This window comes from Sceloporus undulatus, chromosome 4 (assembly GCF_019175285.1).
Source record: "Sceloporus undulatus isolate JIND9_A2432 ecotype Alabama chromosome 4, SceUnd_v1.1, whole genome shotgun sequence".
Lineage (NCBI taxonomy): Eukaryota > Metazoa > Chordata > Lepidosauria > Squamata > Phrynosomatidae > Sceloporus > Sceloporus undulatus.
In genome coordinates, this window is record NC_056525.1 from 27208559 (window position 1) to 27226357 (window position 17799).

The following is a 17799-nucleotide window of genomic DNA, read 5'->3' on the forward strand; positions in this document are numbered from 1 at the left end:
CAGCAAGCAGCTGGCCAGCATCTTTTCAAAGACATCTAGAGACGGAGACCCTACCATCTCTCTAGGCAATTGATTCCATTGTCAAATCACTCTTAATGTCAAGATGTCCCTTCTAATGTTCAATCAAAATCTACCCTCCTGTAACTTCAAACCTGGTCCAGGTGCTTCAGTTCATCTTCCAAGAAGTGGGGTTTGCAGATGCATTTTGGAAGATGAACTGAAGCACCTGGACTGGGCTCTACAGGCTAATGGCTATTCCAGCTCAGACATCAGAAGGGCTGTCAGGCCCAGGAAAACTCAGAGGAGTGAAGACAAGCAGCCACCCAAAGGGAAGGTATTTTTACCATACATCAAAGGAGTCACAGACAGAATAGGCAAAGTGGTGAGGAAGCACAACCTGCAAATGGTTTACAAACCGATGAAGAAAGTCTAGTGAATGCTTCGCTCAGCCAAGGACCAGAGAGACCCTCTCACAGCCGCAGGAGTTTACTGCATACCATGCAGCTGCGGACAAGTCTACATATGGACCACCAAACACAGTGTGCAAACAAGAATCAAGGAACATGAGAGACACTGCAGCTGGGTCAGCCAGAAAAATCAGCAGTAGCAGAACATGCCACAAACCATCCTGGGCATAAATGACTATTTGAAAACACTGAAATTGTGGACCATGCCAACTACTACCATGTCAGGATGCACAGGGAAGCCATTGAAATTCATACACATCTGGATAATCTCAACTGGAAAGAAGAAACTCTTAAAGTAAACAAAATTTGGCTACCAGTCCTGAGGAATAGCAAAATAAGGACTCAGCAAATGCAAATGGGAAACCATTCAGAGTCAGGGGCTTTCCCAGCAGATAATGATCACCAATTAGCAGACACTAATTCTCTTTTGCATTAGCCTCCCAGCCTGAGGCCAGCCATCAACACAGAACAATACACATGCAAATCACTCCTGCATTCCCAGGCTCACACAGTATATATAGACCCACATTTTCCAGGCAAGTATTTTCTGAAGATGCCAGCCACAGATGCTGGTGAAACATAAGGAAGAAAATCTTCTAGAACATGGCCACATAGCCCGAAAAAAAAACACAAAAAACCATGGATGCCGGCCATGAAAGCCTTCGGCTTCACATTTCTATTAAATTTCAATTTCTTAATTTCTAGGATTTTTTGCAAACTGTTCCTATCTTCCAATGTGCTAGGAACCCCATCCAGTTTTTGGGTCATCTGCAAGCTTGATAAGGATATACTCCACCTTGACATCTAAGTCACAGATAAAAATTTGGAAGAGTAATGGCCTTGCGACAGAACCCTGAGGCAATCTACTCAAGATTTGCTTCCAGTCTGAAATGCAGCCATTGATGATGACTCTTTGAGCGTGATTTTCCAACCGGTTATGGACCCACCTGACAATGCTACAATTTATTCCGCATTTAATTAGTTTACTAACCAAACATTATGGAGGATCTTGAAATGCTGAAATCCAGATAAACAGCACCCACAGTATTCCCACTATCTACTAAACTAGTCACCTGATCAAAATAAGATATATGATTAGTTTAGCAGGATTTGTTTGACAGTTTGCCACCTTTATTGAATAATGTTCCCACTGTCTTCTTGGTCATCCTCTTGCTTCAGATGTATTTGAAAAAACTTTTTTTGCTGCTCTTTTTTTGCCTAGCCAGTCTTGGCTCATTTTAAGCTTTAGCTTTCCTCTTACTAAAAAGCTTTCTTCATACTTCTCCTGCAAGCTTGGGCTACACATCTGTACTCTTCCTTGGTGATTTGTTTGTCCGTCCGTCCGTCCGTCCGTCCGTCCGTCCTTCCTTCCTTCCTTCCTTCCTTCCTTCCTTTATATATACATTCTCCTTTTTTCTTTTCTTTTCTTCCTTGAGTTTGCTATGCAGCTACATTGGCTTTTTCAGATGCTTCTGACGTTTCTTCTTCCATGGAATTGCTTGTGATTATGCTTTTTTTTTGCAACTCCCATCCTTGTTGGGTGTCTTTTTCCTTTAACATGTCTAGTCTTGGGATTCCACCCAGTAATTCCCTGAACTTGTTAAAATCACTTTTCCTCAAATGCAAGGTCTGTGTTTGACTTTATTCTTCTTTGCTGCCCCACAGTTGTTAATTCTAGCATTACATGTTCACTAAAGTACCAACTACTTTGATTCCAGTGATCAACTCCTCCCTATTAGTTAGGATCACATCCAGGATTGCTGATCTCCTTGTTCCTTTACCTTTCCTACAGGGAAAGTCTGCACTGTTAAGAGCAGCTTTGTTGCAGAATTCTCCAGAAAAACACAGCAAAACCATCTAAAATGTTAATGTTTTCATAAGCCTTCTAGGGCATTTTGCCCTTGCCCTGCACTGCTGGGCATATTGATATCCCTATACAAATCCCCTCCTGTATAATTCTTATTTATTTTAGAATATATATCCTGCCTTTAAGTCCTATTGATTTCAATGGAAGATGTGTAAACATGCTTAGTTTTTCTTATTCAGTCCGATGGCTCTTAACAAGTACTTAATGGGCAGATCATGCCCATGAACCACAGAACCACAGAATATTTGCACCATGATCGTGCTGATTCAGACAAATTTAAACTACTTTATTGACTTTCTTTCAACAGTGTATTTGTTTTCCTCTTTGAATCAGATGAACTCCTTGGTTTTGTTTTTTAATACAATCTTGATGGTTTTATAAACAGTGGAATGTATGGCAGTAAAACCTCAGGCCTAAAAGTGCCAAGCATCTTAGTTTTTGGGAAAACATCAGCATACCTTAAAAGTACTATGCCTGATTAATCCTCTATCATCCTACTTTTTCAGCTGCCTTTAAAATGTCCCAGTTTTCTCTTCTCCTTCAACTTTCTCCCTTTGTCCTCAGTTTACCTCAGTTTCTGCAAAAGGAGTTCAAAGTGCAAAAGCAATTTGCACTGATTTTCCCAGCAGGGTGTAAAGGAAAGGAGGGGGTAAATCTTGCCCTTTCCAGCAGATTTAGGCAAAAGCAAACTATTGCATCCTCTCCTAGCTTGTCAGTTCTTTTTTGTCATTTTGACTACTCTCTGATGTTGCTTGGCCAAATTTCTGCCAGTTTTCATCTGTGAAAAGCTGGAGGGTATGCAAGGATAGTCCTCTGTCTGAAGGTGTCTTTTACTTCCCAAGTGGGCAGGATGTCAATCTGGTCAATTTACACAAGATCAGCAAGAGATTTCTGTCTTGCAAGTGTTTAATGAAAACACCAATACCAATGATCCCCTTCCTAATACAGCACTCATCAGTCTAAGTCATTGCTATCCAGTAGTCAGACTGATAATAGGTAACTGCAGTCACAGGTGGGCTAATTCTGCAAGATCTTTTTATCTGGAAATAGTGAATGCTGGGAACTGAAGTTGAAATCTTATGCTCTGTCTCAACATAGTATGCATAGACTCCAAACTAATGTTAAATGACATCCTTTCCATTAGCAGTACCTTCTTTAACATATTCTTTTAAAAAGCAGATTATTTTAGAATGTTGAAGACTTTGTAAAAGATAAACGTTGTTTTTTTTTTAAGGGGGGGGGGGGGGGGGGGCAGCTTTTCTAGACCCCACTCTAGTATGTCAATCAAGATTAATTCCCTTTTTTTCAATTTAATGATAAGAAACCAATACAAATATAAATAAACAATTTTCTCAATTTTGGAAGAAGCAAAAGGGCACCTAGTGGTTCTCTTGAGCTCTGGATTACATTTGACAGTAAACTTTCCTCTGGCAGCTTTAGTTATACACTTCTCCCTTGCAGATGGGAAAGTTTATGGAGCCAAAAACTGTCCTTTGTTGTGCAAAAGTAAAGTTATGTCAGGGGAGAGTTGCTTTTCCCTATTCAATTATAGCTTTGGGAAGCCTGCCCTGATTCTGAATATCTTGACTTAGAAACAAATCTGGCTGTTTCACTAAGGCTAAGAAGAGCTTGGCTGGACTGGGTGAAAAGTTGAACCAATTCATGCAATTGATTGTGTTTTGCTGCATGGCAGGGAGTTGGACTGGATGGCCTTTGTCGTCTCCTCCAATTATTTTTATAATAGTGGCCAGTCACTTTTGGGGAAGCCAGAAGTTCTAAGGTATGAAAGTAACAGTCTCCTCCTTCTCTTCCTTTCTAATTTACTGAATGTATTCATTTGGCATCATGTTATCCAGATTTCCAAAATATATTGGCTTCTCATATAACTGAGTGGTTAAAAAAAAGAGGGTTTTGGGGGAGATACAGCTCCCAGAATCCACTAGACACACATCCATACATTCTTAATATCTGGTAGGTGTGTATTGGGGCGGGTAGAGATGAGACCATTCCCTCTAAAATGAGAAACCTTCCTCCACATTAAATTTTCTTTCATTTTCCAGCATTCCAGTAACTGCAAACCTCAGCTGAGCATTTAGAAAAAATAATTAGCCACCCAAAGAGAAGGAAAAGGGAGAGTGACCAAAGGAATGCAAACACAGCAAATATAAGAGTTCAAAGGGCAAATGATTTTCAGTGTCTATCTGGAATGCTAGAAATTTGGAGACTGTAGGAAAATTCCATTTTGGAGGAAAGAATTCTTACAGACTCATTTTGCCCCCATCCATAGTTACAGCCTTCAAATCTGGATAGGCTTCTGTTGGATGCTCTTGTTTCTTTCCTTCCTTGCTTTCTACTTGTTAGCCATCCTTCTGTGCCTCCTGCCTAGTTCAGTCAATCCAGCATTTGCCCCAGTCCTGAACCAGTTACTGGGGATCACTTTCTTTTGCATTCCAGGATCTGTCCCAGTGGCAGTTGCCTGCTTCTTGCCTTATTTCTATGTGGCATCAGTAAAGATAAAAGGTAAATGTAGTCCCTTGATATGAATGTCTAGTCGCAACCAACTGTAAGGGGCTGCGCTCATCTCTATTTCTAAGCCAAAGAGCCAGCGTTGCCCAAAGACTGCTCTGGTAGTCATGTGGCCAGCATGAGTGCATCGAATGCTGTTACCTTCCCACTGAGAAGTGGTATCTATCTATCTACTTGCATTTGCATGTTTTAGAATTGCTAGGTTGGCAGAAGCTGGGAGTAGTGACAGGAGCTCTCCCCATCATGTAGTACTCAGGCCTCGAACTGCCAACCTTCTGATCATCCGATCATCAGAACTGGCATCTTAACCACTAAGCCACATGGCATCAGTAGCTATGCTTTAATCATTCGTCCCAGAGAGAAATGCTGGGAGGCTGCAAAAGAAGAGACGCCCAGTGAGGGCTGCTTGAGCCCAAAGAAGGACTTGACAGGGTTCCCCACCACCCCCTTGCTGGAATGATAGAGGGTGTTTGATTTTCCATCCCATGCAGAAGAGATGCGGGTTGCATACGCCTCAACTGTCCAATTTGGCAGGAACAGTCCTGATTAATCTTCTGTAATCCCACAATTTCATCTGCCTTTGAAACATCCCACTTTGTCTTTCCTACTTCAGATTTCCTCCTTTGTCCTCAGCTTACTTCAATTACTGGAATCCAAAATCAAAGTGCAAAAGGAGTTTGCATGCCATTAAATCAGCTGGGAGAAGAGGAGAGAAGTGGACAGAGTTTTACCCATCCCAATAGGCTGAGGCAAAAGCAAACTGCTGCAGCCCATCCAGCATGTGTGCTCTTCCTCATTAATAATGTTTGCCATCTAGATCTCACTCTGATGTTGCTTGGCCACATGTGTGACAGTTGGAGGTTATGGTGCTGCACTTGCATCCTCCTTGAGAGCTTCTCAGTGGCATCTGATTAGGCACTAAGGGAACAAAATCCCGGGTCTTGCTGGATGAGGGGGCCTTTGCTCTCCAGCAAGATTCCAATTACATTATTTCATAGGACTAATTGAAAACATTGTGTTTTTTTGTTAGGCACGTGTGAAGGCACCAAGTCCCGATCTTGGAAGCTAAGCAGCCCTGGTTAGTACTTATATGGGAGCCCACCAATGAAAGTGCTATTAGCTATATTTCAGAGGCAGGAACTGGCTAGACCATCTCTCAGTATCCCTTGCCTAAGAAAATCCTATGACATTCAAGAGATCACCATAAGTTGACAGATAACTTGAAGGCACATACACATAGACACAGATCCCCCAGAGCCCTGCCTCCCATATGGTTATGGCCATGCCAACCTAGGAGATTCTGGACGTTGTAATATTTCCCCCAGTCCAGACCATAACTATTCATCAGGTTATTTTAAAAAGTGATTTAATTTTATCCTGATGCAGAGGACACCTGGAACCTGACCGAAGCTGTGGTCTCTGGCTGCTCTTATCCTGATTAAACTAGTAAAGCTCATTGCAATTAACATGCTCAAACAGGCAGTCCCTGGAGTATCCAAAAGCAGAGGAGATCAGAAGCTGGCAACATACAAATAGTATTGACAGAAGTAAACAGCCAGGCTCCAGGAGAGGTCTTTTCTGACTGCAAAGTACCTAAGTCAAAAACTTTTCTTCAAAAAACAAATCATTCTGCAGCTAATCAGCATAATCTGTAATTAAATGCACAAGACTGTAATCAAGTGGGATTACTTGGCTTGGTGGACTAGCCCAATCCTATTATCAACCCACTGCACAGTCAGAATGTATGTGCCATCATCTATAGGAACTGTCAGTTCCTTTCTTCAGAGCATGTGCTCACAGATCTGATGGTGGACTTTGCTTTTGCTGTGGTGTGAGAAAAGGAATCAAGCCGAAAGCATGGCATTTCTCCTTTCCTGGGAGGTGGGCACATTAGAGCTATGCTGACTGCTCCTTGGTTTACCCAAATGTTTTCTGACTTCTCTTTGCTTTCTGATTTGTTTTCTTTGCAGATGGAAAATGTCTCCAGTTCCTCAGCGTTCCTGTCCTCCTTAACTAAAGGAGAAGACCTGATTTTTGGAACCCTCTATTCACTCTTTGGTAAGCGTGTGTATGTGTGTGTAAATAAGAAGCATTTTTTAGGACAATAAGAAGCAGTTTTGCAGGGACAACAAATTTGTGGCTGCATCTACACTGCAGAATTAATGTAGATTGACACCACTTTAACTGCCTTGGCTCAATGCTATAGAATTATGGGGTATGTAGTTTTGTGAGTTATTTAGCCTTCTCTGTCAGAAAGCTCTATTGCCACAACAAACTACAAATCACAAGAATCCACAGGAAGGAGCCATAACAACTAGTGATGTCAAACTGTATTTATTCTGCAGTGTGGCAGCAGCCTGTATTTAAACAGACACACAGAGTAGCCTACCAGCAGCTCTAGCATGAAGCTGTTCTGGGGACCTTGGTGTTTGCTTGAGCAAGCATTATTTTTATTTGCTTGAAAGTGCTTTTGCTCTTTGGCTCCAAGGTTAAGTCACCAGATTCAGATTTAGCAAGTTCTTGTGTCAGGGAAATACTACCTGACATAGGATCCAGAATTTGAAGCCACTTGGGAATTAAATTCCTGGCATTCAGTTTATTCTTACTTCTTTTAAATATTTTTGTCCTGATCATATCCTGCTGTTGTGCACATGTCCTATTTATAAGTTTCTAATAAGCATCTAGTTGCCCACAATGGGAACAGAGTGCTGGGTTCAACAGACTTTTGACTTGACCCAGCACATCTCTTCTCCATTTCTTAATCATTCACAAGGCAAAGGACCTATTGAGAAGCTGGAGCTTGCAAAGCTACTTCTAAAAAGTAATGTGCTGTGCAGTTCATCCAAAGGTGATTTCCAGTTGCCCAAAACAAGAAACAAGGAAATCCTGTGATAGGGTCACCATAAGCTGAAACAACAACATTCTGACCCTGGGCTCATGCTCACCTTGTTCTAAGCCCTGGCCATACAATGCACCACAGGCACCTGCTGAGTCTATTACTTATGCATGCTCCAGGTTCTACTTTAAACATTTCCCCTTATACTGCTATCAACAGCAAGCTGCTAAACATGGGTAGCATCACTACATTTCTTTCAGTAACCCTGATAGAACATAGACCATGATGCAAAATGTAAATAGCGGCTCACAGAAAGAGCTACTCTGGGCTGCTGGAAATTCAGCTGCTACATTTTGCAACAGTTGTCATTTCTGAATGGTCCTCAGTGGCTGCCCTGTGTGAATTTGTTGATAGATTTAGACATATCCCTCTGTCTGGTCTGCTCCAGTCTTCTTGCACAAGGGAGAAGATGATTAAATCCCTGCTATGTGAGCTAGTTAGCCATGGCTTTGAGGACATAAAGACATGCCTGAAAGGTGAATGTGAGCCAAATGAAGATGAGATTGAGGCTCGGAAGGGGAATGCTCTTTCATAGTCACCAGCTTCCATCAACATAAAATCCAGAACTAGGGAATTACTTTTTAAAAGGCTGACTATAATGACTAAATTGTTGCTCTACAAATGCTACTCTCTATAGATTGTTAAAAGTTTAATTCTGTTTTAAGGTTGACTTTTTGTATGTTTTTAATTACAGTGACCCTCCACATTTGCTGGGGCTAGGGGCACAGGACCCCTGTGAAAGTGGGGAAGCCACAAATTAAAAAAAAAAGCACTACTTGTTTTACCTGACAGAACACCTCTCTAGGTCCTCCAGCACAACTGTGTATGGTCAGTAGTTGCCAGAAGTTGACCATAGAAATGCATTGGAGGATCTACAAGTGCTGAGAGAAGTATTCTCTCTAGACTTCTAGAAATGCATTCTAGAATATTCTCTGTGTAGTTTCCTTTGTCAGGGACCATTACATTTGGATACCTGAGTTTTCAGAAATTAGACCATAGGCTCCTGAGATATTTTTTAAAATGCAGGCTTTATGTTTCTATAGTTCCTTCCTTATCCAAGGCCACAAGTCAACTGTTCTAATCCTCCTAGACAACCCATAGAAAACCTGGGGGCCATTCACACTACAGAATTATAATGCTTTTTGCCATTTTAACAGCCATAGTTCTGTCCTATGGAATCATGGGATTTACAATGTAGGGAGGAGCCAGCATGGTATAGTGGTGTGAGCATTGGACTATGACTCTGGGCAACAGGGTTCAGTGCCCTACTTGGTAATGGAAACCCACTCTCAGCCCCAGGTTCACCTTAGGGTCACTGTCAGTATGGAGCCGCTCTTGTTTCAGACAGATCGAAGCTGTGGCAACCTCACACTGTGGTCCTGGAAAGGGTGCCGTAGCCACATTGCATCATATGGACGATCACTGGAGGAGTGCCATGACACCACATGCCATGTGGAGTGGTGCGCAGCATCATGGTGCCCTGGGGGGCGGAGTCAGGAGTGTGTTATGTGGACGTGACACCCTGACTCTGCCTTTCAGGCCAGTCTGTACAGGGCTTATAAATCAAAATGACTTGAAGTCACACAACAACAACAACAAGACATTTAGAATTCTTACGGCCAGAATACTCCAGTGCCCCACCAAATTTGTCCACCAAATGTAGACTTACTACCCTGAACACTTGATCATATCTGATTTAGGAAGTTAAGCAGAGTCCGACTTGGTTAGTATTTGATTGGAAGACCCACAAGAAAAAACCTAGGTCAGACCTCTAAGCAGGCCTAGGAAAAAATCCAGCCACCAACTCTGGAGAAGCATGCTGCCATTCAGAAATGACAAAACCTAGCTGGGGTGGGCATGCTCTGGAAACCAGCAGATTGTACAGCCTCATATTGGCCTCCAGCAGGGTTGCCACCATGGTCACCATTTGGGGTAACTGGAAGCAGGCCTGTAGCTAGGCTTTCAGGGGTCCTGGGGCAGAAAGTACATTCAGGGCCCCTATAGTTCATTTTGAATTTTCTAGTCTTCTCTTCCTTTGGCTGAGGGCCCCAGGGCAGTGCCCCAGTTGCCCCAGCCTAGCTATGGACCTGAAGCTATGGAAGTGATGCTGAATCACTCCTGATTGCCTCTATGACTTTTTGGTGTTGGAAGGTTATGCTATTTCAGGGTGGAGTCTTCCCAAATCAGCATTTTATGGCCTTTTAAAGTAGGATTGACTTTTTCTGCCAGAAAAAAAAGTGGGGTGGAGTCTGAATTTTTTTGGAAGAGATGCTTGGGACTTGAGAGAGTTGAGCTCTATTCAAAGATTCACCAGATCTCCCCTCCCCCTACTGTTTATAGCCTAGAGGTCATGTAACTCCTACACCAATGCCAGAGAGATCATTTGTCTGACTTGGTAGAAAGCAGTATCCTATCTTCCAGCCCCTGTTCCTGGTCACAGTGGGAAAGGGGTGTAAATCCATAACAGCCCAAAATCCCTGGACTAACAACGTCTGAGTAAGAAGGCAAAAAACACAATGTACTGTATTTAGGCACTGCCATCTGCTTTTCTAGAGACTTCCCTGTTTCAGCTTTACAGAAGCAGCAGGGGAAATTAATCAGTGTCAGTCCTGTCTTCTTCCTGGAGATGCTTAATGATGCACTGGAAAAGGGATCACTGCTGTCAGAGGGACAAGAAACTGATGGGCCCCTGGCAAAAATAACTTGCAAAATGAAGGGATCAACCTGTATGTCTGCTCTGGCAAAGATTCTGGCCTTCAAGAAACGGCTGACCAGATTCCACACCCCCAGTGCTAATATGCCTTAAGCAGGAGCTTTTCAAACTGAAGGCAGGAAATGTATAATAGGCAGACCAGGGATATATGCATTGTCATTATTTCTAATGTAAATTCACACATAACATACTGGAAACAAATGGTGATGGCTGTGCCATTGTGAAGAGCATAAAGTTCCACCAGGTGAATCCATGTCTCCCTTCTCCACATGTGCAAGACTCACTGTTCATCTGTGTGCCCTCATCTGGTAGGCCATTTAGTGGTCAAGGAGAGGCAGTGTCCAAGGGGTGTCTGTCTATGTCCTGAAAAATGAATGGACAATGATGAAGGCATCATTCAGGATGCCCCCCTGCTTTTTGGATCCCACAGGATGACATTATAGTGAAAATCTTGCTCCACAATGACCATAAAAAGACATATGAAGCAGTAGTAGGATTTAGTTTACTGTAATACAACTTATGGTATCAATACATTATTTACTTTTAAACATCCACCAGCACATTAGCAGATATGTTTACAGTTACCATATCAGGACCAATGAAATAGATTTTTACCAGAAGACCCCAGGTTTGCCTGAAATGCAGAATCAAAATGCCTTTCAGGAGTGGCAAACAGTTGTGATCTAAATCGTTACTCCCTCTGGGCCAGGAATAACACGCTGCTGGCTATGAGTAATGCCAAACTGGACTACAAGTGCATATGAAATTGTAAACAGGAAATAGTGGCTACAATGCAGAAAGTTTCTAGAAAATACCAGGATTCTTCCCCTTGAGCTCCTGCTCCACTCTGGCCACCCCCTTGGCTACCACTGTGTTAAGGTATTGTTTTGTCCTTGACCATCCAGCCAGTCCTTAGCAATCATCTAGATGTTTTGAGTCAGCTTGGTAATATCTTTGCAGTGTCAGTTCCTGCCTTTCTGTGACATTTTTTCCAAAGTCAGTCTTAACAAAAGGACGACCTCAGAGACTTCAGCAGAGGTGGATATTATACCTGTCTGCTCCATGTTAAAAGAAAAAGAAGGAAAGGCCAACTTTGTCCGCAAAGTCTCAGTGGTACAGAAGTTGGATGGCACAGGATTAAATGCTAAATGCTGCCTGCAGTTCACGTCTTGTGGGCTGGGCACTAATCCTCAGCCCATTAATTGTTGTGACAAGCATTTTGATAAGTATCAGAAATCTACTTGGTTCTGCCCACTCATGTCATAGATCTCAAAGGCAGAAGTTTGATAATGCACATGCTGAATTTCATTAGCCATTCGGAAAATGGTAATCCTCTTGACTGATACATATTAGAAAGCTAAGGCGGGTACAAGACATGGTCAAAATAAGCTGCTTCGATCACTTTGGAGGTATGGTATTTCATGATGCATGCGTCCTAGAGTCCAAAACCGCATCAAAGCTGCAATCCCAGTCCTTAGAACTGGAGTGTGGCTTTGGTGTGGTTTGGACTCTTAGGACACATGCATCATTGAAATACCATACCTCCAACAAAGTGACTCGAAGCAGCTTTATTTTGGCCTGTTCTGTAAAGGCCTATATTTTGAAGCTTGTAGGGTTAGTTGAAGATCTCAAACATCTTTTTAAGACGCTGAGAGACCTGAGGGAATATGTGTATGAGCCTCAATCTCTGGGATCCAACATAATATGGTGGTTACGTGTGGTATGGTGACACAAAGAGGCATCTCCAAACCCCCCATCCTCAAGCTTCTTTTCAGGTCCTGCCGGTTCAGGCATGTGACCTCTCTGATTGAGTCTATCTAGCATGTGTGCCTTCTCTTTACTGTCTTCTATAGTACCTTATGCTATCTAGCTCAACATTATTGTCATTTCTAATGAGTCCTGCCTCTCATGATGTTATTAAAGTACAAAGTCTCCCCATTTTGCATCTTGGCTTCCAGAGAGAGTTCAGGCTTGGCTGTTCTAGGTCCCATTTATTTGTCTTTTTGTCACTCCATGTATCTCCAGCCTCTTCCTCGCACCATCGCTCAATGAGTTGATTTTTTTCTTCCACGTTCTTCACTGGCCAGCTCTCCTTATATAAAATTAAAATGTCTTGAATGTAGTTGAGATGGGTGCACTACTACTACACTTGACCCTCTGTATCCATGGATTCAATCATCCACAGCTGGAAATATTCAGAAATACTATAACTTCCAAAAGCTAACTTTGTTTTTGCCATTTTTATAAGGGACACAGTTTCACTCTGCCATTGTATTAATGGGGCTTAGCACTCCACAGATGTTGGTATCCATGGGGCATCCTGGAAAACCATAACCTCAGTGGATACCAAAGGACCACAATCCCACAAAACTTCCCCCAATCCAATGTCTATTCAGAAGTGCTGGGCTACAATTCCCGTCATCCCTGGCAAATGTCCACAGACTTTACAAGAGATAGGGCAGTTCAAATCAGAACTATTGTTGCAAAGCCCAATAGCACACGAACTGTTCTACATGTTTTACATCATCATCACACTTTCTCCAGTGGTGCTAATTCCAGGAGCAGAAATCAACAAAAATTTGGTTTATTTGGATAACAGAGGAGATTGGGGGTGTTTGTAATGTTTACTTTATTTACCAATACACAGGTTCCAAATAAGCAATATAGTTAGTATGTGTTTTTCCCCAGAGGTGCTTCTCCAAGTGTAAAAGTTAGCAATTTGCATAGCACATAGTTTCCTTACCTACTATCTTGATTTGGCATGTTTTGTTTTGAGGTTGGTCATTGGAAGGTAAACATGGGCTTAAATTGCAAGTCTAGTTGCTGACACACATATCTCTGTGGAAATTCTGTTGTGTAAGGGGAATGGTTTAGTTGTAGGGAAATTATTCCTCTTAACATCATTGAACAGCATTCTCTGTTAACACTTAGTATCAACTTGATGGAAACATCATTCACCTGTGCTCTATCACCAATACAATAGACCACTTTCTCCCTTTGCAGCAGATGCCCAGTAAAATAGGTTTGGGAGAGAGGTAAAATCATGGCAAATAGTGTCAAAACTATGCAGTAGCAATCATGAAACAAGTCATGGATGAGTAAATCTAGGTTACAGTAATTGTTTCGTATTCACCATTGCTACTTAGTCACAATTGATGTTATTCCATGTTGTAAAACCCCTCTCCCACTTTACCAGGCATCAGCTGCATGAGAGAAAGCACAATTGAGATGGGTGAATTACATTACTGTCAAGATTGCGGGTATTGGGGCCAGAGAGGTTACTTTTCCGCTGGAGAGAAGCCTCAACCACCAAACCGAAGCTTCCCACTGGCGGAAAAAGAACCAGCAAAAAGCCACTGGTGCACTTGTTACATAAGTGCCGTGGGGGGCCCATGCGGATGCCAGCAGCACTTACGTAACAATGAGGGGTTGGTATCTTGCTATCTAACTCCTGCCAGTTTCAAGTTCTATCTTTTCCCCCCACAGCTATCACTTCTCTTCCTTTGTTTCATCCTATTAGACTCTTTTCTCCTCTACAGCTCCGGGTGCAGTCATCTATCGCCCTCCTGGTTCTGACACCCAGTTCCTATCTGACTTTGATCATGGCGACATCTTCCTTTCAGATTCAGTCCCCACTTTGATCCTAGGTGACTTTAATATCCACGTTGACGATTCCAACAACCCTACAACATCTCGCTTTAACTCTCTGCTAGCTTCTTTTGGCCTCCAACCACACCCAACTCTTCAACTCATTCTCTTGGTCATGCTCTCGTGACCTAGTTTCTTGCTGCAAACTGCGCCATTTCTGACTACCTGGCACTTGACTTTTCCACTATCTGACCCATCATTTAATCTCCTTTGCTCTCACTTATACCCTCCTCCTCGCCATACTATTCAACGTCTTTTTCGTGATCTTCATCTGTTGACTCTAACCATCTTGGTCTGACCCTGGATTCATCTCTCTTCCCTAAATCTCGGGGATTCTGCTGATTCAGCAATGTCTTTATTTAACTCACTCTTTCCTCAACTCTCGACCTTTTGCCCCTGTCTCTGTACGCACTTCTTCTCTAAGACTAGGCCTCAGCCCTGGCTTACCCCAACATTAAGTTTCTCCGGTCCTGCTCTAGAGCGGCCGAACGTCTTTGGAGAAAGTCCAAAAAGGGGCTGATTTTATCCATTTCAAATTTGTTCTTTCTTCTTCTCGCGCGCCCTCTCTATGGCAAAACAGAATTATTACAATCACTGATCTTCCATGAGAGGTGCCCGCAGCGTTTGTTCTCCCCACCTTCAACACTTTGCTTAAACTCCCTCTCCTCCTGTCTCTTCATCTTTCTCTCCTAATGACTTTGCTAACTATTTCATCTCTAAGATTACCACTCTTCGCTCTGAGATAGTCCCTCCTGAGTCTTCTACTGCTCTTAATCTTCTTTCGCCTCCCTACAATTTTCTGTCTTTCCTCCTGCCTCTTTGGATGAACCCTACACTTCTGAACTTTCCAAACCGCTACCTGTCCTCTGCTCGATTCCTACTCGTCTCTTCTAATCTCTATAGCTCCCTCCTTTCTGCCCTCGCTCCTCCATACTTCAATCTCTCTCTCCTCTACAGGCTCCTTCCCCTCGGACTTCAAACATGCTCTCATTTCCCCAATTCTGAAAAAAAACACTCTCTTGACCCTCCTCTCTGTCTGCTATCGTCCGATTTCTCTTCTCCCTTTCTTTCTAAAGTTTTGGAACGGGTTGTCTATTCGCGCTGTCTGATTTCTTGAAGCCAATTCCATCCTTGATCCCTTTCAGCTGGCTCCGCCCAAGGCATTCTACAGAGACAGCTCTCACAAAGATCTCGCAGACCTTTTACCGACCAAGGCTAATGGCCTTTACTCTGTTTCATTCTTCTCATCTGTCTGCAGCCTTTGACACTGTTGATCACTGTCTTCTAGTGACCTACTCTCTGACCTTGGTTCTCAGACTCTGTTCTCGACTGTTTAGATCTTACTTGTCTGGCAGATCTTTGCCGTAGTTGCGGGGGTCTGACTTCTTCTCTGTTCCCTTAATGTGGAGTCCCAGGGCTCTGTTCTGGGTCCCCTTCTGTTTTCTCTCTACACACTGTCCTTGGAAAAAACCATGCTCTTTGGTTTTCCTACCATCTGTATGCCGATGACACCCAGCTTATCTTCTGCCCCTGACCTTTCTCCAAGGCTTGAAAAGCAAGTCTCATCTTGCCTTCAGCTGTCTCACAGTGGATGCGCCATCGGCGTTTGAAGCTCACATGTCCAAGACGGAGCTTCTTGTCTTCCCCTAAGCCCAACCCTCAACACTCCTTTTCTGTCTCTGTGGAAAACATTCCATCAACCAGTCCAGCAAGGCCCGCAGTCTGGCTTATCTTTGACTCTCTCTGTCGTGTCCCTCAGATCCAGACCACAGCCAAGGCTTGTAGATTCCTTTTGTACAATATTGCCAAAATCCGGCCATATCTCACTGCCTCTACTGCCACAGATCCTGGTCCCGCCCTAGTGATCTCACGACTGGATTACTGTATGTCCTCCTGGCTGGGCTTCCTTTTTCTCACCTCTGTCCTTTAATCTCTGTCCAGCATTCCGCTGCACGCATATCACTTCCACCCACCGCTTGACCACATCTCTCCTGTGTTGGCTCCTTCACTGGCTCCCTCTCCCTTTCCGCATTCAGTATTAGCTCCTGCTGTCGACATTCAAGCCTCCATGGACTGGCCCCTCCTTACTTATCAGAACTTCTTTCTTCTCCACCTTCCCACCCGGCCCTCCGTTCTGGTAGCAAGGTCTGCTGTTCTCAGCCCGGATTTCCTCTGCCCCATCCCGGATTCGCCCCTTTTCACTTGCTGCCCCTCACTCCTGGAACCTTCTTCCTCCACAAGCAAGAGCCATCACCTTCTTTAACCAGCTTCAAAACGGAGTGAAAACCATCCTATTCAGAGGAAGCCTTCCCAGGCAGCCATAATTGTCGCTACTATTGATGTTCTGTTGTTGGCTGTTTATCGATCCATTTCCTGTATTCCTATGTACTGTATATGTATTATCCTACTGTGATTATGTATTTTCCCTGGTATGATACATCCATTATGAGCCTTGCCCTCCCTCCAGTCCATCTGCCTTGGTCCAGGCCTCGGAGGTTGAGAGGAACTGCTGGACCTCTTACCCTTCTCGTCACCACTCCCTTCTCCTTCTGTCTCTGTCTTTTTGATTGTAAGCCTGAGGGCAGGGAACCGTCTAACTAAAAAGATTGCATGTACAGCGCTGTGTAAATTTACAAGCGTAAATAAAGGTTAATAATAATAATAATAATAATAATAATAATGGTGGCACCCATGTATACAGGGCACCACCATTGTTACGCCCTCGTCACGTGCAAGGGTTGCGGGGCATGTGGGCACTCCGCCCTCAGCCAACCCCTAGCACATGACGAGGGCACCTAAAAGGCCTGTATGTACTGGGCCATAGTTAGGTATACTTAACTAAACAGCTAAACAGCACACAGATCAAATTTTACCTTCAGAAGCCCTCATACAATGCAACAAATCGCATGAGATCCCAAAGAGTCTTTCTGCATCCTAATAATAAGCCTAATGGATAGAGCCAGCATGGTTTGAACATTGGACTATGACTCTGGAGAGCATGGTTCAATTCCCCACTTAGCCATGGAAAAACTTGTGATGGGTTCACCTTAGGGTTGCCATGAGTTGGAAACAACTTGAACCCACAACAACAACAATAACAAATTAAACTCCAAGTAAAGGAATATAAAGATATTGCTTTGCACTAGAAGTTGTGGAGAGGAAAGGCAAAGAGAGCATATAGATCTAGCTCTTTCACCTGAAGTGATTTATACTCAGCTCTGACATGCATGTTGTTTGAGAATGATGGGCTGGTGCTGCTGAAGATTTGTCAGAGGATAATATTGCTAAAGCAGCCATTCCACATCTCTAGCCTGTTACTGTTATCATAATATTTAATTTGCAAGCTAATCTATCAGGAAGTCATTCCAATCGCCCCAACCTGACCTTGGATTAATCAGGACCTCCTTTGTGGTTATATAGGGAAACTCTTTTTAAATGAAATTAGCATGACTTAATAGAAAAGGAAAATCCTGGGCATTAAATTTTAATTACCACTGTTGTCTCAACTATGTTCAAACAAAAGAACAGCTTGTCCCTGCAGCTTCTGCTGGATTTTGCATAATCTCCACAATGTTCTTTGTCCTGTTTGTTTAGCACACATAATATATTATTGTATAAAACAGATCTATAGGAGGAAGATTGCCAGGAGAAAAAAAACTGAGCATCACTGGTCTCAAAGTGG

General features: G+C 43.1%; 1 protein-coding gene across 2 annotated transcripts in view; it reads left to right on the forward strand.

The window, feature by feature from the left end:
* LOC121928838 (opsin-5-like) overlaps positions 1 to 17799 on the forward strand; it is an 84789-nt gene that overhangs the window by 29576 nt on the left and 37414 nt on the right. The window contains exons 1-2 of one of the 2 annotated variants that reach the window (XM_042464081.1): positions 5904 to 5938; positions 6831 to 6918. In XM_042464081.1, the coding sequence (XP_042320015.1) occupies positions 6831 to 6918 (88 nt within the window). In that variant the 5' untranslated portion in view covers positions 5904 to 5938. Of the gene's footprint in view, positions 1 to 5903; positions 5939 to 6830; positions 6919 to 17799 lie in introns of those variants that run through there. The other variant, XM_042464080.1, reaches the window with a different exon arrangement.